This window comes from Dasypus novemcinctus, chromosome 3 (assembly GCF_030445035.2).
Source record: "Dasypus novemcinctus isolate mDasNov1 chromosome 3, mDasNov1.1.hap2, whole genome shotgun sequence".
Classification (NCBI taxonomy): Eukaryota; Metazoa; Chordata; class Mammalia; order Cingulata; family Dasypodidae; genus Dasypus; species Dasypus novemcinctus.
In genome coordinates this window covers 146,577,064-146,600,411 of record NC_080675.1, presented here as the reverse complement: position 1 = coordinate 146,600,411, position 23,348 = coordinate 146,577,064, and the positions used below count along the sequence as shown (strand labels likewise).

At 40.7% G+C, this 23,348-nt stretch overlaps 1 protein-coding gene across 2 annotated transcripts in view; it reads right to left on the bottom strand.

Annotated features, from left to right (window-relative positions):
• The window catches only part of THSD4 (thrombospondin type 1 domain containing 4), a 634,788-nt gene that overhangs the window by 115,434 nt on the left and 496,006 nt on the right, over positions 1 to 23,348 (bottom strand). For both annotated transcript variants that reach the window (XM_058294432.2, XM_004451032.4), the window contains exon 8: positions 8,109 to 8,313. In XM_058294432.2, the coding sequence (XP_058150415.1) occupies positions 8,109 to 8,313 (205 nt within the window). The remainder of the gene's footprint in view (positions 1 to 8,108; positions 8,314 to 23,348) is intronic.

Sequence of the window (23,348 nt, the reverse complement as noted above, 5' to 3'; positions counted from 1 at the left end):
GATTTCATATATATCAGCATGAACAATTGGAAAATATAATGAATATAAAGATTTAATACCATATTAGTAAAAACTACCAAATACTTAGGAATAAACCTAAGATAGATACAAAATCTAGATGAAGAAAACCATAAAACTTTATTATGGGGCAACATTCTGTGCTTCCCAAAGGAAAGAGTGGACAGTTTTTTTTCCTCCTCAAATTAATCCCAAATTTACTAGAATCTTAATGAAAATCTCAACAGAATTTTTATGGATTTTGAGAAGATGGCTTTTAAAGTATAGTTGGAAGAATAAATGTCCAAGAATAGCTCAGAAAATTTAGGAAAAGACCAAGAAAGGGTTTTGTGGGGGTTACTGGGAAAGGGAAAAGGAGTTGACCTACAAAAGAATAAAACATTATTAACTACAGCAATGAAATATGGTACTGAAAAGGAAAAGACAAATAGTTCAATGGACCTGACTAGAGAATATACAAATATATACCTACATATTTGAATTAAATATATAGTAGAGGTGGTTAGTGGAAAAAAGCTCAATGAATGATATTGGGACAACTATTTGGAAAAAATAGATTCCTACCTGACACCATACATAAAAATTAATTTCAGATTGATGAAATATTTAAATATAAAAACAAAATCATGAAAGTAATAGAAGAAAATATTAGGAATACTTGATAATCTTGGGGGTGGGTATGTCTTCTAAGTAATACGAAACTCACAAACCATAAAAGAGTTGATTGGCAGATTTGACTAAACAAACACTAAAGACTTTCTCTACAGGGTAGTAACAGATATCATCAGCTGAGTTGAAACATAAGATAAAGACTAATACTTTCAATACATGTGAGCACAGAATGGTTATTATTCATAATATATAACATGAGTTCTTAAAATCAATAATGGAAACTATAGACAATTTGAAAATGGCAAATTCATAGGAGTACAAACAATAAAAACTGGTCAGAAGAATGCAAATAAAAAGATATACTAAAAATTAAGGATGTTCACAATATTAAGTGTTGGTGAGGGTGTGTGCACTTTTGGTGGGGAAATAAATTGGTATTGTTTTGAACAGTAATTTTGCTTTTTCAAAATTTTAAGTGTGCATTCCATTTGATTTACAAATCTACTTCTAGGAACCCATTCTATAGAAGTATTTATAAAAATATGAGAAGATAGAGAGATGGGTATTATGTTTTCTTCTACCCAGAATTTGCTGTTTCTTCCAGAAACAAATTTTCCAGAGAAATAACTTTCACAGTTATTTACTTTGGGCTTTTTCCTTCATGGTACAGGCTTTAAAAAAGTCTAGTGATTCCTGGTTGTCTATCCATGTTATTTTCAGTTGTCCATTGACACTTCAGACAAAAGGAATAGGAAAGCTGTCTAAGAACTCTGTACCCATGGGCAGAGCTCGTTAACCAGGAGAAGTTCAATAGGTTGAGAAAATGGGGCACAGTCCACATGCCAATTCCGTCCAATTCCAGAACAATTATTGAAGCCTCTATGTGGGGCACCGAAACTCTTACCCGTGCCCTACTTCCCTTCAGCTTTTGGATGAGCATCATGAATGTGTGTGGGTTTGCCTGTTCCATATACAGATTGTTCAGTTTTTATCCCAATTTTCAGCCCCTTTGCCTCCCCTCACTCTCCATTTTACCTGCTGCTTCCCAAACTCAGAGGCTTCTGGGGCTCTGCCAAGCAGTCCTGACCCTCCTGATCACAGTCCTCTCTGCACATGCAGGCTGGAATATCCTCTGCTCTGCTTTACTAGTTAACATTCTTCCATCAGCTTTCTAACCTCCAGATATTTCTTAAAATTATTTGTCCACTAATGGTCACCCTCCTGCTTTCTTGGTGGTTGCATTTAAAAAAATTCTTTTAGTATCGTTTTGATGGAAACTTGGGAGGAAGGGGGGAAAAACTCATGTGCTCAGTCTGCCATCTTGAACCAAAAGTCCAAAGTACTATTTGTACATAATATAAAAAATTGGAGACAATTTAAGCATCCCTAAATAGGGAAATACTAAAACAAATAATGTTACATCTGTTGTATGGAATGCTCTGCCTTAAAAAAAAACAGTGAAAAGTAGCTCTGTATGTATTGAAATGGAAAGATATGCATGAATATTAAAATAAAGAAGCAATCTGCACCAAGTATGCTTAGTAATATCAATCAAATCAATATATATCTGTACTTGCACAAAGGTCTGGACCTTACACACTGAATTGTTAAGAACAGTCATTTAACAGTGTGGGGTTGGCCTGAAGATGGAATTTCATCTTTTTGTTCTATATCCTCTGCCTTGTTTAAAATTTTAACAATGAATATGAAAAAAATCTTTGAACATATTGTCATATAAATGTAAGCCATCATATTATTAAATACCCCAATCTTTTCTATAAAGAGACCTGCTCAAATTATAAAGGCTTGCAAATTACAGATATTCCATGATACTTGATTTTTAAAATGCTAACCATTATAAATATTGTTAAAAAATGGGGGGGGGGGAGCTTAAAAGTAAAGGTATTGCATTTTATTTTTAAAAGTTTACAGACCTTTAAAAATCCCTCTAAACATAAGACCACGATAATATAACATGTTGGCAGGTAGAACATGTCTTGTATAATCAACTTTTGCTTCGTATACTTTTATGTCTGATTTCTTAACTGTTACATAATGATATTAGTAAACTGAACTGACTGAAACATGCCAAATGTTGATATTTCAGCTAAAATAATCTTAGAGCATTTTATTACTAAGAAAGGGGCAAGTAATATAAAATGTCAATCATCTTAAGAAAATTAGATATAACCTTTTATTTCTAAATAGCTGGGTTCAGAATAATTCACATGCAAAGGAAAATGCACAGCTTACAACAGATATAGAGGTTCAAAAGTCTTTTCCATTAAAAAAAAAAAGATCTAGGAAACTATAATCCACCAGAGTATATTCTGGAGCATGTGAACAAATTCAAATAAACAATGAAAAGTGGAGCTCAATTCTGCAAAGTTTCATTCATTTCCTACTGAAAATGAGATGAGTAAACATCCTATCTGCTAAAATATGTATACCTCTACATGTCAGCGTTTCTCCAGTTTTGCTCAGAGAAGCAGTAAGTGCTGTGGAGTGGCCCGGCTGCCCCCAACCCCCAGCTCTGCCTAGGGCCAGTCCTTCTAGGAGTTATGGCAAGTCAAGGGCCAGACTTCAGGTCTTGAAAATCTAAGTCCATCACAGGCCCAATTCTGTGACATCAGATCAAACTGAGCCATAAACTCATAGTTAAATTCAATATGCAGTCATTGTACTATATTAGCTAAGGTTTCTGGTATACATGCCTCCTTCTACTATTTTGTTTTCGAATTTTAAATCCAAACTTTCACATCCTAACAGTATAATTGCATTAGGAGAAAATAACACCAAATCCTCTTTGGAAGCAAGCAGTCCAGTTTCAAAAGTCAAAGACCATGCACGTGAAAATGTTTTGGAGATAACATACGCATGGCATGAATTACTGGGTAGCTTTGTGTGAGTCTTTTAAATATTAAGGGTTTAAAAAATTTTTTTAATGAGGTGATTAAATCTTCTCCTTGAGCACTAATAGTACAAATTTGTGACTTTTTATAGAAATATACTTTCTATCTCTATCAAGTTTGGGGAATCAGTAATTACAAAATATCAAGTATTTCACAAGGGAAAGTTTGATTTGCATTGCAAATAATTACTAAGAATTATGGAAAACAATAGGGCAGCTGAAAAAACTTGTTAAAATTGAGCAATTTTAAAAAGCAATGATACAAATTTGAACTGTTTGTTTTCTCTACATTTCCTATTCTGCAGAACACACTTAGGCAAAGTGTGGAATCCATATTGTGCACCAAGTCAAATTTTGTAGAAAACACAGTTTACATAGCCACAAATCACAAGGTAAGACGACAGAAACCTTCATCATTAATTAGAAAATTGTAGAGAAATCATGGCATATCTCTTTGAAAAATGTTTCAGTGTTTGAAAATCTAGGGAAGCAGATTTGGCCCAGTGGATAGGGTGTTCGCCTACCACATGGGAAGTCCAGGGCTTCCTGACCCATGTGATGAGCTGGCCCACGTGCAGTGTAGATGCAGGCAAGGAGTGCCCTGCCACACAGGGGTGTCCCCCGCGTAGGGGTGCCCCACGCACAAGGACTGCGCCCCTTAAGGAGAGCTGCCTAGTGTGAAAAAAGTATAGCCTGCCCAGGAGTGGCACCACATACACGGAGAGCTGACGCAGCAAGATGATGCAACAAAAGAGACACAGATTCCGGGGGCTGCTGACAAGAATACAGGTGGACACAGAAGAACAAACAGTGAATGGACACAGAGAGCAGACACTGGGGGAGGGTGGGGGGGAGGGGGAGAGAAATAAAAAATAAATCTTTAAAAAAAATGTTTGAAAATCTATAAAAAATAAAGTCATTGGGAAGCTTAACTATAGCTAGATACAGCTGTGCTCTACTGGGTTATCCACAAGCTCAAACAATTCCATGCAAATTAACTGAAAAAAAGATAAACAGGCTTCACAGAGCTGGAGATTTGGCAGGATAAATGGGTTAAGAGAACACCTGTGATGAATCAGTGACTTGTAAACTTTAAAAGGGTGCATTTTATGGTATGTAAATTATATTTGAATTTAAAAAAAGAAGAAAAAGACCATCCCAGGTGACTTAAGTGCTACAGACTGAAGCTTGTGTTAATCACCTCTGAACGTTACTTTCACCGTGGTCTGCTTTAGTTCCACACCCCGCCCCGCCTTTGCCCACATGGTGTCACGTAATATTGCAATGGACTCTGCAGGATTCTCATGCACCCCAATGGAGACTGGGCGGAGGACGCTGAACTTGATTTTCTTTTTTTTTTTTTTCAAAAAAAGGTATATTTATTTTTTCATATAACATGTATTTGTGTATGTCAGTGATAATATAGTTTATTTTAGCAAATAATGACTTCATTAAAGACCCTTTTTTCTTTTTTTCCCCCCTCTTTTTTTTTTCTTCCTTTATTTATTTGTTTAATATTATGAACTTGCTTTTCTGATCACCTTCCCTTTGACTCTTGGTACATACATTCTTGCTTTGCCTCCCTGTCATTTTTATTTGGAGAAGGAGTTTTAAATCCAGGAAGCGTTTGACATTTGACAAGCTCTCTCAGAGGCAAAAGAAAGGGAATGAACATTTGTCAACTGTTTAATAAGTGTCAGAGGCTCTGCTGGGTCCCAAACATCTATTATCCTATTGATTCTCTATAGGATAATATTAGTTATTACCGATATGCTTACGAGGTTGAGATTCTTATTTCCATTCTCCAGGTAAAGTCATCCACTGTGAGAGCTGTTTCCATTCATACATCCCCTTGATATATACCCGGAACACACAGCTTAAAAATTGTTATAGTGAGAAACATTAACTATTCTAGCCAGGGAAAATTTACTAAAACGAACATAAGCTAATGAAAAGTGGCATTGTTTGTTGGTGCATTTGAACACAGCAACACTTCAAATAATCCCCCTGAAGAACATTTTCCATTCTAGGAGACAGGATGTTTATGGAGATGTGATCTGAGTATAAAACAAAGGAAGAAACACACAAAGACTCTATTTTGCCATGAGAAATAATACACAAACCACTCAGTGGGAAACTAGACTTACTGCTACTTTGGTGGCTCCTGGGTTCGCCAGAGCAAATGTAACAACTTTCCACTTTAATTGGGTTTGTCTCAGAGTACTATCTGTCATCCTTTCCTCTTCTGCCCAATAAAAACCAAATGAAGTTCGTTTTGGCTGCATTTGGGCAGAAAAGGAAAATCTGCAGAATCTGGAGTTCCTGGGTCTGGAATTATCCTCAGGGTGATTCTGATCCTTGAAAATTGCAAAATTAATCATCTTTCAACTGCTGCAGCTATTAACTGCTGCATGACCAAGAGTGTACCAGAGGAACGAGTTCTGAGAACTGCCCAAGGGTATGACCTTGAGGGGCCACCAATTCCATCTCTGTCTCTTATTTGCTGTGTGATCTTGGTAAATTATGTAATCTCTATTCTTGTTTCCCCATCTGTAAAACAGGAATGAGGAATAGCTCCTATCCCCTAGGGCTGTTGAGAAAGTTCAATGGTTTCATACATGTAAAGTGCTAAGAATAGTACCTGGTCCACAATATGTGTTATGTAAGTTCTTATTAAACAAGTAATTAACAAATAAAATGAATACTGCTGTTCATTAAATGCCTCTAAGAAATTGCTTCCTTATATTAACTGATTTATGCACGCTTACATGGATTTGCAATTGATTAAAAACAAATCTGTCTTTGTAGCCCTCAGGAGCACCAGGTACCTGGGGTTGTATCTACTTTGGCTGTCTCTGAGATCCTGCTGAGCCATGTATAAGCATCACCCCTCTGATGACCTCCCGAAGTAGATACAACCCTAGGTAGGGGTGCTCCTGAGGGCTACGGAGACACCCAGGTCCTACGGTTATGGCAAATGGCTCTGGACTTCAGTGTCTTGCCAGTGGGTCCTACTTTGGAATTTGTGCTCCTGAGTGTGATAGAGTTGGACTCAGATGTGACCTCTTTACATATGCCTCTTGTGTTACTTTTACTGAACCTATAGTTGGTGCTAGGGTTGATGTATGCTCAGGAGACTTGAATCTCTGGACTGTCCATGTGCCAGCTGGGCCCTGAGCCTCAGCAGAGCTGTTGCAACACCAACTCTCTGCTTCGTTGGACTCACCCAGGTCAGCTAACAGGGAGGTGAGGCTGGTCAATCACCACACCAGGGAACCGAGAGAGTCTACAGCTGTAAGCAGGAGAATCTCATCCATCAGCCATGTGGGATCTAAGCTCCCTCTCGATTTAGAGGTGGAGGGGACATCACCATCCTACGGTCCTCAGGTTTGAGGAATAAAATACGGATTAGAGTGGACTTACTGGTATTCTACTATAGAATTATTGTGACTCTAGCAATGGAAGAAACTGTATCACTGATGTGGAGACAGTGGCCATGGGAGTTGCTGAGGGCAGGGAAAGGGAAGAAGAGGTGTGATATGGGGGCATTTTCGGGACTTGGAGTTGTCCTCAATGATACTGCAGGGACAGATGCTGGACATTATCTATCCTGCCATAACCCACCGAATGGACTGGGAGAAAGTGTAAACTACAATGTAAAATATAATCCATGCTGTGTAGCAGTGCTCAAAATGTATTCATCAAATGTAATGAATGTGCCAAACTGATGAAAGAGGTTGTTGATATGTGAGGAGTGGGGGCGGGGGGAGGGTTGGGAGTGGGTATAATGGGAACCTCATATATATTTTTTCTTATTTTTTTAATATAACATTTTGTGTGATCTATGTATCTTTAAAAAAAAGATAAAAAATAATTTTTAAATTAAAAAAAAAAGAGCCATGAAAAACTGAGCAAAAAAAAAAAAGCAAAAACAAAACTAATCTGTATGACTGCTTGGTTTGTTTTGCATGGAATGCAAACAGCCAAGAAACCCAAAAGTTAAAAAGGTCTCCTTTTACAGGAAAATGGGTTAAAAATAGTTTCTCAATATTTATGATATTGGCCAAAATGATTGCTGAGGAATTCTTCAGACCTAATAGCTACTCAGAAGTCAAACCTACTACCTACCTAAAAGCTTGCTGCCACAGGTAGCTGAATTGGAAAGAAGAGAAAATGACTTTTGCTTTAGAACCCTGGGAAGTACAGGCCACCTCAAACTCCAACAGAACCATGACTAACAGATCTCCTGGTTTTGCAAAGAGCCTCTACCATCTCCAAGAAAAATTTTACCCTACTATCTAAGAGCCATGTTTCCCTTAGAAAGAGCAAAGGCTGGTTTAAATGTGTAACTATTAATAAATATTTACTTGCCAGAAGGTTTTTTTTTTTTTTTACTCTTTCCACCCATGCTTCTAATTTCAAGGGGGAGCCAGATGGTACTTCTGGACCCTGGTCATACTTTACATGTCCAAGGACTGCTGGACACTGCTGTTTCACTCACAATCCTGGGAGGAATAAATCAACTAGCAGTGACATATGGTTTCCTCTGGGAAAAGACCAAACTTACCCAAATAGTTGTTGCTCTTGTACATCTCGGTGATGTTGATTTTTGTGGCTCCCTGGGGAATCTCAACAACGCGGTGGTAGCCCAGGCTGGTGAGAGCATGCTTAAACACGCCCGACACAACCTGGCAGCCGGTGTTATCGCCTCCACAGACCCCACATTTGTCCACCACTTTGTCAGAGCCTAGGTAGTCGTCACAGCCGATGCTCTGCAAAGAGGGAGAAAACAGGAGACTCTTGTAGCAACAGGAGCAAGAGGAGAAAGCAATAGGGGGATAACTGAAGACACTGGTGGGACCTGGACAATTGACCTGCTCCTGCCCCAATCGGCTCCTGCAGAAGAGCAAATTCATTTTTAAAAAAACTTTCTATTGTGGAATAATTTCAAATTTATGGGAACATTGCAAAAATAATACAAAACTTACAGAGACCTCCAACATACCCCCTTCCCCAGATACCTGATCCAGTAACTTAACATATTGTCACATGTGCCTTACCATTCTAATTATATCCATCCAACATTCCATCTATTTTCTAAATTTTTGAGCACAGGTTTTATAAATCATGCTTCTTGAACACTTAATATTTCCAGAACAAGGATATCCACTTAAGTAATCACCTTAAGTACAGCTATCAAGTTCAAGAAAGTTAACCATGATATAAAGCTTACATTTTATTTTCCAATTTTTTCGTATGTCCCAGTAATGTCCATTTGGGCCTTTTTCTCCTCCACTATTGGATCCAGTCCAAGATCATGTATCACATTTAGTTGTTATTGTCTCTTAATCTTCTCTCTTTTAAATTGTGGAAGCCTATATACAACATGAATTTTCCCATCTCACCCACTCCCAAGTATATCATGCAGCGGGATTAATCACATTCACAGCATTGTGCTATCCTCACAACCATTACCAGAACTTTTCCATCACCCAAAACAGAAACCTGTACCCTTTATGCATTAACTCCCCATTCCCCAGCTTCTTCCCTTCTATAACCTGCAGTCTTTTTGTCTTTATGAATTTGCACATTTTAGCTATTTCATATAAGTGGAATAATATAATATCTGTCTCTTTGTAGCTATTTCACTCAGCATGATATTTTCAAGATTCATCCATGTAGTAGCATGTTTCAGAACTTCATTCTTTTTTATGGGGGAATGATATTCTATCATATGTATATACCACCTTTCATTTATCCATTCATCTGTTGATGGGACACTTGGGTTGCTTCAACCTTTTGGCTATTGTAATAATGCTGCTATGAACACTGATGTACAATTATCTGTTTGAGTCTGTGAGACAATACATTTCTGTTGTTTTAAGATACCAGGCTTATGATAATTTGTTATGCAGCCCTAAGGAAACTTAAGACACTGGGCAGGGCACTTTTCTAGGTCCTGGTGAATCGTACATTTTAGGGGTGGGGTAGAGGCCATGGACAGTCAACGGGACAAGTAAGACAAGTAAATAAAACAGCGCCTTTGGTGGTGATGAATGAGAAAAACAACACCAGGAAGAAGAGAAGGGAGGGAGTAGGAGAGCTGGAAGTTTACTTACATAAGGTAGACTGTGAAGATGTCCCCCAAATCCATACCCCTGTTGGACTCTGGGCAGGAAGAGGCTGAACCATGCTGGGATTTTCAAATAAAGAATCTCTTTGGAACCATCATAAATACTGCATCTAAAATTGGGTTTTCCCCCCAAGTCATCTGTCCTAAATTAAAGATGATATAAACATCTAGCAAAGTAGTTGTAAAAAGTAGTGTTCTGAGACCCAGTTTCTTAGGAAACTTAAATAAAATTGTTTGGGATCAGAATCCCCACTGGTAACTGAGGTTCTGAGCAGCAGGACTTGGACCTGGTTACCCTAAATGACTTTTCCCCGGAGGCAGAAGGGTGAAGGGAAGCAGGGGCAAGAAACAAGCTGGACGATAAGCTTCTAAACAGTGGGTGCCCTTTGTGTAGTCAGTCTTATCAATGTTTAATGTCTAAAGTAAGCAGTATCTGGCATTCCTGTATTTCCTTCCCCCTAAAAGAATCTTCACATTACTTACGCCACAGTCTTTCCATTTTACCTCCCCCTCCCCCATTCAGGCGTCTGTTGGGGGCAATCCCATTTTGCATACAAAGTTAAACCTTTGAACAGCATGGGATGATCTTTGAGGTGCTGTTTTCCACTTCTGGAGCTGATTCTGTAGGGCTCACGGTCAAGTTTCCTGAATCCAAAACAGGGACGCATGGGCTGAGCAAAGAATTCTGTTGCATTTTGGGGAGAGAGATGGAAGTGAGGGAATTGTAGTGTGGACAATGAAATATTGGAATTTCAGGAATATTTCACTGGCTTCTGGAGATGTGGGAACAATACTTAAAATAAGAATGCTATTCTAAAACTTGACACATGGGTTTGCTGAACCACGGCTAGTCTTGGTTCTTGAATTTGAAGAGCAATTGTTAGATCACATCTTAGGGTCAAAATGGTCAGTAAACCTTCAAAGTCCACTTTTGATTTTGCTAAACAACCCAATGTCTGTTCATGTTAGTCCTACAGGTCAAATCCTTTAGGCAGAATCAGATAAAAAAGATATTCATTCTTTCCCCTCCAACCTTATGCTCGATTGACAACTTTCTGAAGGCACCATACATCTACATTATTGCTTCCATATTCCTGAGTGTACGTTAGTCCATCAATAACTGGTCCCTCTTCACAAATAGCTTCTCTGTAAAACATTATTTCTGACAATAACAGAACATCATCTCAATATGTTCATCCCCTTCCAATTAGCCTTTCAAAATGCCATGTTTGCTATGTATTTCTCCTCCCTCAAATATTTCTTGACCCTGCCCCACGCACATTTAGCAGAAAAATAAGGAAAATGTTTTCCGTGCATGATTTCAACTCCAACCCGCTCTGTGTTCTTCCTGACTTTGAAACAGCAACAAAAAATTGCTGCCACCAGTAGAGGTTTGGAAGTAGGAACCCATGCTGTTCTTGTCAAGGCAAGATTCTAACTGAATTAAGGAGATGCCCCCGAATGTCTGATGGGGAGGGTGGAGGGGAAAGCTGGTCAGCACTCACTCCCTTCCCTGTCCAGCTAGATCTTACTCATCTCCCCTTTCCCAACTACAGTCCATTCCTGGTACCCTGGACTCAACTTGTCCCAGACTCAGCTCACTCCCACAGAGAAAAGTGGGAGGAAGAGCACTCTGGGTAAGGGGAACAGCGAGTACAAAGGTACGGAGGTAGGAAGCGTGTTCACAGAATGACAAGGCTGAACCTAAGGTTTCTGGGGAGGGATGAGATGAGGCTGGAGAGGTAAGCTGGATTTGTCAAGAACCTTGTCTGGCAGGCTGACGAATCTGAATTTTATCCTATGGCTTCAGCAACTACTGGGTGCCTACAAAGGTGGAGGGCCAAGCTCAGATTTGTTTCTCGGCTGATAATTTTGGCTGCATTGTGGAGAGCCCCCAGAGTGGGAAGAACAGGCAGTCTAGTGAGTCTTTTTAATAAAATAGGTTGGGGGGGGGGGGCTTTAAAAAATGAATGAGAGGCTCACCCCAGTCAAGATGTTTCAAGGCTCCATCTCACCACAGGAACTTTGAACAATCAGCAAGAATGGCAGAAACATCTTACTTCCAAGCTCTAGAGAACAGTTAAAGGACTGCAGTAACAGGAAAAGGCTACTTAAAAGTGGTAGGATCTTGTGGGGTCCTGGCTGGCCTCTCCCTCACTGGCTTTCAGTGCGGCTGCCTGGTCCCGGTTCTGGAGGGAGCAGAGTACCCCTTGTGCACATAACTGGGAGCATGTGTGTCTGGGCCAGTCTCTCGGGTGGTGGCCTGAATGACTTGCCGTCACAGAACTTGCCCAGTGTGTAGACAGTTCATAGAGCCCTCCTACAGAATGCTGTGGGAAAGCAGTCAAGTTGTGCTACCTGGAGCAAGGCATTATTGGGTATAGGACATATAGTGCAGTGGCTGGGATTGTGAAGAAACTGTTTCTTAGGGAAGAAGGGACATTCGGAATTGTGTACAGGGAATTTCCAAGGCCAAATGCTCATACCCAAGACAGGAAGCAAGGATCATGGAAACCCCTCTGCTTTGGCCTGGAGCTCTTCTCTAACCCAATTATATGAGTACACTCTGAGAGAAGAGCACTAGCACAGGTCGATCTGCCAAGACTGGGAAATGTGTTTTCTTTTTTTTCCTTTTTTTTTTTTTTCCCTTTGTTAGCTCCTGGCATTCAAGGAAAGCTCTGGCATAACACTAGCTGGATACAAGCTTAAGGAACAGTCACCTCAGAGTCTAAATTCCAATGATAACACATCAAAATATCAAAATGTCCAGGTTTCAACAAAAGCTTGCAAAACAAACAAAGAAACAAGAAGTGAATAAGAAGTGATGGCCTAGGCAAAGGTTCTAAAGTATTTCTAAGTATTAGAAACCATCAATAAGAAGACTACACCTGGAAAGTATGAAAGACGTTTTAAAAATGCTACTAAATATGTTCAAAGAGTCAAAGAAAAACATGGACAAAGACCTAAAGGAAATTATGAATATGACAGATAAACACAAAGAGAATATCAATAGAGAGATGAAAATTATGAAAAGGAACCAAACAGAGCTGAAGACCACAGTAACAGAAATTAAAAATTCCCTAGTGTGGTTGAAATGCAGATTGGAGCTGGCAGAAGAAAGAATCTGTGGCCCTGAAAATAAGAGAAATGAAATCATTCAGTCCAAAGAGCAGAAAGAAGAATGAATGAAGAGAAATGAACAGAACCTCAGAAACCTATGGTACCATCAAAAGCACTAATTACACATTATGGAAGTTCCAGAAGGAGAAGAGAGAAGGCTCAGAGCCTGAGAATAGTGGTTGAAAACTTTGCTAATTAAAATATAGACATGAATATACAAACCCAAAATGCTCAGCACACTCCAAATAGACCCACTTTGAGGCACATTATAATCAAAGTGTCAAATGACAAAGAGAGGATTCTGGAAAGCTACAAGAGAGAAGCAAAGTGTGATGTCCAAGGGAGCCTCAATAAAATTAAATGCTGATTTCTCATCAGAAACCATGGAGGCAAGAAGGAAATGGAATGCTGTATTTAAAGTGTAGAAAGCAAAAAGTTGCCAAGGAGTCTATATTTGGAAAATCTGTCTTTCAAAACTGAAGGAGAGTTTAAGACATTCCCAAATAAAGAAAAGTCAAAGAAATTTGTCATCCCTTCACAAGCCCTACAAAAGATGCTAAAGAGTTGAAAGGAAAAGACTATAGAAAATAGATAGAATTTGCATGAAGAGATAAAGATGAGGGTAATGAAATGAGTAAATATAAATTAGCATATTATGTTATACTATTGTATTTTTGGTTGTAATGCCAGTTTTTACTTCTTACAGATCTAAGAGGCAAATGTACTACAAAAAGCATAATGAGAAATCAGTGGTTTTGGACTCAATGTATAAACATGTAATTTGTGACAAGAACTGTATAATGGGGGGATGGAGGGGTATGGGAGCACCCAGGCATACATTAGAGATATTGCAGGTTTGAATACAGGCCACCACAATAAAGTGAATATTACAATAAAGTAAGCCACATGAATTTTTTGGTTTCCCAGTGCATATAATGTTTACACTATACTGCAGTCTTATTAAGTGTGCAATAGTACATACCTTAAAGTAATTTTTTATTAAAAATTGCTAACCATCATCTGAGCCTTCTGCAAATTGTAAGCTTTTTGCTAGTGGAGGGTCTTGCCGCAATGTTGATGGCTGCTGACTGATCTGGATGGTGGTTGTTGAAGGCTGGGTGGCTATGGTCATTTTAAAAAAGAAGAACAATGAAGCCTGCCACATTGATTGACTCTTCCTTTTGTTAAAGGTTTCTATGCAGCATGTGATGCTGTTTGATAGCATTTTACCCACAGAACTTCTTCCAAAATTGGAGTCAATCCTCAAACTCTGCCACTGCTTTTCAACTAAATTTATATAATCATCTAAATCTTTTGTTGTCATTTCAACAATGTTCACAGCATCTTCACCAGGAGTAGATTCCATCTCAAGAAACTACATTTTTTGCTCATCCATCAGAAGCAACTCCTCATCCATTCAAGTTTTATCATGAGGTGGCAGCATTTCAGGATCTAATTCTAATTCTAGTTCTCTTGCTATTTCTATCACATCTGCAGTTACTTATTCACCGAAGTCTTGAAACCCTCAAAGTCATTCATGAGAGTTGGAATCAACTTCTCCCAACTCTTGTTTATGTTGATATTTTTACCTTTTCCCAAACAGAAACAGTCTGCCTCTTGAGGAAAGGAGGCCGATGTGCCAAAGCACACAGTACAGGGAAGAGGCAGGAAGTGCTGGTTCTTTTAGAGCCCAGTGAGCCACGGAAAGGATTTTCCCTTTTACCACAGGAGCAATGAATAGAAAGGGGATGAAGTTTATGTTGGAGTGGAGAGGGAGTAGATGGCATGCTTATGTCCTGATTTATGTTTCAAAAAGATTACTCTGGCTGCAGCGTGGATACCAGTTTGATTGGAAGGAGTAAGAGATTAGAGAGAGGCTATTACTGGAGGCCAGATGAGAGATAAGTGTGGATCAGAGTAGGTGGTGGCAGCACAGAAGGATGGATTAAGAAGATATTTAAAAAGTAAATTTCCAAAGGCACGTTGGATGGATTGGATGGAGGGTGTGTGAAGAAGAGGATGCAGCATGGAGGACTTACGGATTTTTGATTTAGTACCAGATGGCTGTTGGTGCCTTTCATTGAGTGATGTCAGCTGCAGAAGGGGACAAGTTGGGGGCGGGGAGGGAGGTTGGAAAGATTATGAGTTTGGTTGTATACACATTGAATTCATAGCTTCTTTGTGAGAGTCAAAGATTATTGTTGTTGTTGCATTCACCATGATTATTTGCTGAATAAACAAACTGTGTTAACTACATAAAGAAGAGAGCATCACTGGTTCAACAAGGTCAAAGAGAGGACAGCCAATGCCTCATTTATACTTAATAGGGGCACAATCAGGAGCCACCCTCTGCTGTTAGTGTCACTTGGGCTGTTAATAACCACAACTCAGGACCTTTTGCTCCAAGCATCAGACCTGATGCCACCATTTCGCAAAAAGTGCGGCCCAAATGGATCAGAGGTCACATTGAAGGTGCTAGCTTTGTTGAAAGACAGATGGAAGCAGTGAACCAGATGCAAGGGAACAAGTTCAGAGCCATGTTGCTATAGAATACTGGTGAGAGGTTGGTCCAGAAGTGACAAAGGCATTCCAATGCCACAGGTGACCAACCTCATTAGGTATCTCTCCCATACTGTTTTTTTTTTTTTTAAACATCATGTACAATGATTTTATTTAACTTAACTAATGAAAGAACTGGTAATATGTTAGAACAGCTCCAAAGGTTGCTGGGTAAGATACAAAACTGGTTAATGTCCACAAGACCATGCACTGTAATCTCTGGAATTATTGGTTCCATTGGACAGAAATCATTTACATCTCAACCCAACAAAATTCTGTAAGGTAACCACTGTCCCTAGAGAGCTGTACAGTGTTCAAATAAGAAGGAAAGGGAAGTGGATGTGGCTCAACTGATAGAGCATCCGCCTACCATATGGAGGGTCCAGTGCTTCCTGGCCCGTGTGGTGAGCTGGCCCACATGTAGTGCTGCCATGCAAGGAGTGCCATGCCACACAGGGGTGTCCCCCGTGTAGGGGGAGTGCACCCCACAAGGAGAGCCACCCTGAGTGAAAAAAAAAAAAAAAAGTGCAGCCCGCGCAGGAGTGGCACTGCACACATGGAGAGCTGGCACAGCAAGATGATGCAACAAAGAGAGACACGGATTCCTGGAGCTGCTGACAACAATACAAGTGGACATAGAAGAACACACAGCACACAGCAAATGGACACAGAGAGCAGACAATGGGGAGAGGGGAGACAGAAATAAATAAATCTAAAAAAAAAAAAAAAGGAAAGAAGAAACTCATAGTGTGAAGGATAGGAGGGTCTTGAACACAAGCTTCCATGTCCCTCTGCTTGGAGTCAGGACGCGTCACCCTCCAGTACAAGGATGTATGTTAACAATGATAGAAACTCCATGTTGGCTGTTTTAAGGCTAGATTTTAGATGTAGTGAGTGATATATTTTAGATTATCTTCCTATTACATTTTTTTCTTTCTTTTAGAAATTTTTACTTTGAAATAATTTAAACCTAACAAGTTGCAAAAACACTACAGAACACCTTTGTTTTCTTCATCCAGCTTCCCCCAATGATAATATCTTATACAGCTACAATAAATGTCAAAATAAGGAAATTGACATCCCTATAATAGTGTTCAATCAAGTATGGATCTTATTTGATTTCACCAGTTTTTATATGTACTTTTTTGTGTGTATAATTCTATGAAACTTTATTACACGTGCAGATTCATGTACTATGATGTTATTTTTCAGAAAGTTAACATTCCCTTCCAGAACATGGCTGTGTAACTGACGAGTTGATGTCATTTCGCAGGAAAAGCAGTTTGGCCTAATGGAGAGAAGTTTGCACTGGGAATCAGGACACCAGGGGTCTAGGCTTGACTCAATCCCTGGCTTGTATGATGCTGAATGGGTCACTTCGCCCTCACCATCTCTCAGGGGACAGTGTCCAGAAATAAATCTGGCCTACATTCTACTTTGCTAAAGAGTGCTGGCCTGTGTCCCCAAACCCTCTGAGGCTACCACCAAGGTGTCATCAGTGGATGGATGACACATAAGGGTGGCAGTCTTTGGATGAGTTAAGTAACTATTCAAACCTCAGTTTCTTTTTGAGTGAATGGGGACAGTGAGGATCAAATGAGGTATACATGGAAGGCAATGCAACACGTTGGCTTCTTGGAAAATGCTGGCTTTTGATATCATTGTATCCACATACTTGGGTTCATCTGGAATCAATCCCCTACAAAGTAAACCTCATAATCATGCAACCACCCAGACATACCCCTATTTTCATAACACTATCACTTCTCAGGCAGAAATATTTTCTTCATTTGGATAAATTCACAAAAGTCTGAAAAGTTAAGAAAAGGTCCAGGTTCACTGAAAAGCAAGATACCTTATGTGGTTTCTTCACTCTTATTGCTCAAAAAGCGCCTACTGAAAAAGCACAGAAAGAAATCTGCTCCATGATCTGTCTTTATTTTATGCTTTTGCTCACCATGTACTGCAGTTCAAAGGAGATATTTTTCATTGTTAATACTAGCCAGATAGCCTTAATATTCTACCACTGATTTCTACAATACGTTGTAGGAAAACTTTACAAGTTGCAAGCCATCACAGGAGAAACTGCTCAAGAATTATCTCCAATTGTGTGCCAAAATTAACCTAAATGAAATTTCCTGAGGGAAATGAGCAATCTGGATGACATATTCCTTGGTGAAGTTCACAGGGAGGAGAGGCCTCTCTGCGTCAGGCAGGGTGGGCTGGAGCCAGGCGCTGAGGGAATGGAGGCTCCGGTCCCCTAACAGGAGCCAGCTGTCTCTGCGTGTGCTCAGTAAGCACATGCAATAGGGAACTGCAACAGGTTGGCATGATGACGCCAACAGGTGTAACAGCATGCATGTGTAACTGCACCATCACAACCATGTGGGAGGCTACTATTAACGTGATTAGCAGCTAACACCAACTTACTTCTGTTAACAGTGAGCTAATTCATGGAAACACACATGGAGAACAAAACTGTTATCCACACATCCTGTTGAAAGAAATCCTTTGCATGGGAAAAATATCCCCCTCCTATTACTGTTAGGAATGTAGATCAATACCACCTTCCTGGAAAGTAATTTAGCAATATTTGCTGTTTGACCCAGTAATAATTCTTGTAGAAATTATAAGAAATGTGGCCAACAATTTCTGTATAAAGGAGCTTGTCAGAGTATTATTATTAATAAAAAATTTGAAACATCCTCAATGTCCAGCACAGGGAAATAAACAATATATGGGAATTGCCTGGGGAATACTGGATGGCTCTTCTTCCAGTTGTTATTCTCATTAAAGTTTCTGCTGGATTGACCCTTAGAATAGTTCAGTTTAGGGAAACGGACTTTGGCCCAATGGTTAGGGCGTCCGTCTACCACATGGGAGGCCCGCGGTTCAAGCCCCGGGCCTCCTTGACCCGTGTGGAGCTGGCCCATGCGCAGTGCTGATGCGTGCAAGGAGTGCCCTGCCACGCAGGGGTGTCCCCCGCGTAGGGGAGCCCCACACGCAAGGAGTGCACCCATAAGGAGAGCCGCCCAGCGCGAAAGAAAGTGCAGCCTGCCCAGGAATGGCGCCGCCCACACTTCCCGTGCTGCTGACAACAACAGAAGCGGACAAAGAAACAAGACGCAGCAAAAAGACACAGAAAACAGACAACCGGGGGAGGGGAAGGGAATTAAATAAATAAAAATAAATCTAAAAAAAAAAAAAAAAGAATAGTTCAGTTTAGTAAATGTTTCCGGCACTAACCCCTACTATGTGCCAGCACAGTGCAAGGCAAGGAAGATGTGAAGATAGAACAAACATGGTTCCTACTTATGGTCTAAATTAAGGGCTGGCAAACTACAACCTCCTGGCAAATCTGGCCTACCTCTTGTTTGTATAAATAAAGTTTTCTTGGAACACAGATGCTCCATTTGTTTCCTTTTTGTCTATGGCTGTTTTCATGCTACATACTATCACAACTGAGATAGTATGGCACACAAAAGCCTAAAGCCTCTACTGAAAAAAGTTGCCAACCCCTGGTCTAAACTGAACGGCAGACACAATCCAATAATATCTGTAATTTCAATACAACATGCAAATATTGAGAGGAAGGAGTACACAGAATCCTGTGCAATGAAGACTGAGGACTGCTGCTCAAGTAGATGTTCCAAATTTATCCCTGATTGCTCCCATCCTGTAGCTCTTGTCATACATGGCCATTTGATGTGTCCCAACATTACTCAACTGTAAAACAGAAGGCAAAGACTTGTCATCTTCTAGCACAGCAGTCTTCAACATTTTTTTTAGAGCAGAAAAAGACTTTTCAAACAAAACTTCATGCAGGATTCCAGTAAGTAAGACAGAGAAAACCAGAATTGCTCTGGATTGAGAGGGGGCTGCCAGGGCTTAGAAGCCCAGGAGCTCACCTTCCTGCCTGCTCTTCTTCCTCATGGCTCTAAGACCAGGGCTTCTCAGCCTCAGCACTATTGACATTTTGGGTCAGAAGGTTCTTTGTTGTGGGGGTCTGTCCTGTGCATTGCTGGATGTTTAGGAGCATCCCTGACTCCTACCAACAGATGCCAAGAGCGCCACTCTCAGCTGTGACAACTAACAGTGTCTCCAGAGGTTGCCAAATGTCCCGTGTGGGAGCAAAGTCACCCCAGTCTCAACTGCTCTCATTTATTCCACAATTCATGGGGCACCTAGGAGCACATGATAAATTCCCCAGAAACTTTAAAACAATGGCAATTCCACAGAAGGGCAAAAGCAGTACTTTGTAGACATCAGAGAAGTTAATGAGCAAAAGACAGTTAATTATCCAGTTTTTCAAAATAGCGTCTCACTACCAAATTAACCACCAACCTACTAGACTTTAAGCTGGCCTTTTGGCATAACTTCAGCATGCGCAGCATGTATGCATAACCAGCATACAGCAGGTGCTTCATGAGTTTGTTGAATTCAGCGGCAGCTGGTTGTGGAATCAGGAGATCAAAGTTAGAGGCCTAATTTGTATTTTGAACTGGATAGTCTTTAGGGTCCTTCTCATACTTAATTGTTTCTGAAAAAGAGAAAAAGCTTCACTTGCAAAGAAATCCCATTGTGTCTGAAGTCAGAGGGGATTGGCTTTATGTAGACAAAATTGGAAACAGGAGTCAATGAAAAACAAATTGACAATGCCATTCATTTGGGAGGGAAGAAATGGTTCGTGGAAAACAAGGCATTTTGGCTTCCTTAATGATGGCAATTGTGAAAACTAGTGATCTGGTTTTAATCAAGCTTAAGGCTGTCACTTTTCAGTACCTCATCCTATTTCATTAGCAAATAGCACCTTACCAAGTGATTCCACTGGAAGAAAATGTTGGCACTCTTGTGGTATAAAATTGGGTGAGAATCAACTGCAGCAGTGTTTACAAATCTGAAGAAAGGAGCCCTGAGAGGGAAACATTTCATACGCTCTAAAAGAATACCTACTCCCTTCCCTCCTCTAGGGCCATCTTTTCCTGGAGGGTGGGGGTATCCCCAACTCTAAAATCATGATACTTTACTTTTACACTCTCTCTCCTTAATGGATTGTAGAATGTGTGCTGGGGCGGGGGTGTGGACTAAAAAGTTTCCTGCAGAAAGGAGCAGAGAGACACTGTCTACACTCTATAGGGCAGAGTTCTGGAAGCCAGGTTATCAGTCAAAGGCAGTGGTGGGAAGCGGATTTGGCTCAACTGATAGAGTGTCTGCCTACCACATAGGAGGTCCAGGGTTCAAACCCAGGGCCTCCTGACCCATGTGATGAGCTGGCCCACGTGCAGTGCTGATGCATGCAAGGAGTGCTGTGCCATGCCGGAGCGTTCCCTGCATAGGGGAGCCCCATGTACAAGAGTGCACCCCTCAAGGAGAGCCACCCCACATGAAAAAAGCACAGCCTGCCCAGGAGTGGCGCCACACACACAGAGAACTGACACAGCAAGATGATGCAACAAAGAGAGACAGATTCCTGGTGCCACTGACAAGAATGTAGTGGCCAAAGAAGAACACAGTGAATGGGCAGAGAGAGCAGACAACAGCGGGGGGGGGGGAGGGGGGGGGATAACATAAAAAATTAAAAAATCTTAAAAAAAAAAAAAAAAGGTGAGTTGGGTTGGTGAATTTCACTTCAGGATGGAGGCTGCTTGCTCATGGGCCCGATTTACCACCCTGCTGGGTGCTGGCAATCTGGTCTGCACATGTGGGACACAACAGGAGGCCCTGGGAGGACTAGGTGAGTCCCATGACCAGAAGACAGTGACAGAGCTTATGACTCATTTCCCAAACACAGCCCATCCCAAGAGCCTGTTTAAATTTCTCTCCGCAAGATGGCACCTATAAGCCCTTCAAAAGGTTTAACCACATGAGTGACTAGTTAGGGAGACAAGAAACAGTGGTTAAACATTTAAATGAATGATGGTTGAGGAAAAACAAGATGGTGGATTCAGGGATTAGGCTGCATATTTACTGTGGTCTAATGTGAATGTTTCTGTGATGTTAAGATGTTAAAGATTTTCATTTTTGGGAATGTTTGTGTGGAACATTTGAAAAAAACCTGGGTGGAATATTCATGTCTTTTATTTTCAGAATATTCAAGAAAACCTTTCAAAATCAGTGTAAATGAATGAAAACTTTGGGGGTCAAATGGGCTATTTGCATGTCACTGGGCAATCTCCAGGGATGGCTGAGAGGACTGGTCACCTCATGGATAGGAGATGGCGAGAGAAAAGGCTAGCTGTGAGAGCGTGGGGTCTTGAATCCCAAGGGTAAAGATTCTTGAGTGTGGGGGTGACAGACTGAAAGGTTACTTTTGGAAGATTCTTGGCAGACACAGGCAATGGGTTGGAGAAGGAAGAGACTAGGGGTTGAGAAGTTTGCAGATACTGGCATTGAGATGGGCACAGAGTGATGGGGACCTGGATCAGAGTGGAGAAATTAGAACGGAGGGGAAGGGAACACCAACCTTATTCTGAAGGACCCACCGACTGGAGTCAAGACTGCTGGTCTATTGAGGGTGTAATAGTATAGACGACTTTGAGGTTTGTGGCCTGGGAGGGTGGAAGAACTATAGTGATTGTTTCGGCAGAGGTTTCACTGGGGGACAGGCCTTTGATGGAGTCATCTTAGAGTGAGGGTTTAGTGTGGATCTCGATCATCATTAATTCATTCACTAAATTTACTCATTCTCTCTTTCACTGAAACTTTCCTTTTAAACTCTAAATGTTTTTACTTTAGCTTTTTGGATGAAAATGCTTCTAAAGTGGATTTTAAGCTCCTCTGTGTTTTTTATTTTTAAACTAAGGATAGTAAGCATCATTTGCTCTTCTCTTGCCCCTTGCCTCAGAGTGTGGTCCATGAACTAGCAGTGTAACCATCATCTGCGAGCTTGTTAGAGATATAGAATCTTGGGCCTTCCCAGAGCTACTGAACCAGACTTTGTAGTTTAACAGAATCCTCAGGTGATTTACATATGAAGGGAGTTGCTCTAGATCAAGAGTTCACAAACTACTTCTGTAAAGGGCTAGACAGGAAATATTTTAGTTTTTGTGAGTCATACAGAATCTTTTGCAACCACTCGACTTAGCTGTTGTAGCATGAAAGCAGCATGGACAATACACAAACTAAAGGGTGGGTAGACTGGATTTGGCTCACATGCCAGATTTGGCTCATGGGCTGTCATTTGCTGACTCCTACTCTAGATGACTCAGGGAGGCTCTGAGGTGTGAGGGACTGTCACCCCCTACACTAAATGGTTCCAGCTGCTCCAGGAATACTGCTCTCTCTCCTCCCACTATCAGAAGTCATTACATGCAGCTGTCAGGTCCTCTCCTGACTTCGTAACTCATAGGCTATTGTGACCTGGAAATGGCTGAAGAGGAAACAGAATATCCCAACACTTTCTGAACTAAAAGTCTTGGGTCTTAGTGCCTGCCATGCCACATCCTAATTGTATGGCCTTAGGCAAGCTGCTCACCAGGTCAAAGGGTCTGTTTCCTTAGACCCTTATACCTACTATACCTAGTGTACAGAGGCACTGAGAAGATGGAGAGGAAGAGTTTAAGAAAGGGTTTAGGCAAACCCTTTAAGCACTGTATTAGTCAGCCAAAGGGGTACTGATGCAAAATACCAGAAATTGGTTGGTTTTTACAAAGGGTATTTTATTTTGGGTAGGAGCTTACAGATACCAGGCCATAAAACATAAGTTACTTCCCTTACCAAAGTCTATTTTCACGTGTTGAGCAAGATGGCTGCAATGTCTGTGAGGGTTCAGGTTTCCTGGGTTCCTTTCTTCCCAGGGCTTCTTTCCAGGCTCAGGGTTCCTCTCTTCCTGGGGCTCCAGCTTAAGGCTTCAGCATCAAACTCCAACATCAAAAGTCCAACATCAAAAATGCTTAACTCGGTCCTTTGCCATGCCTTTTATCTGTGAGTTAATGCCCTACTGGCACAAGAGGTTTACATAATTACTTAATCAAGTAAACCTCTGAATCCAATATA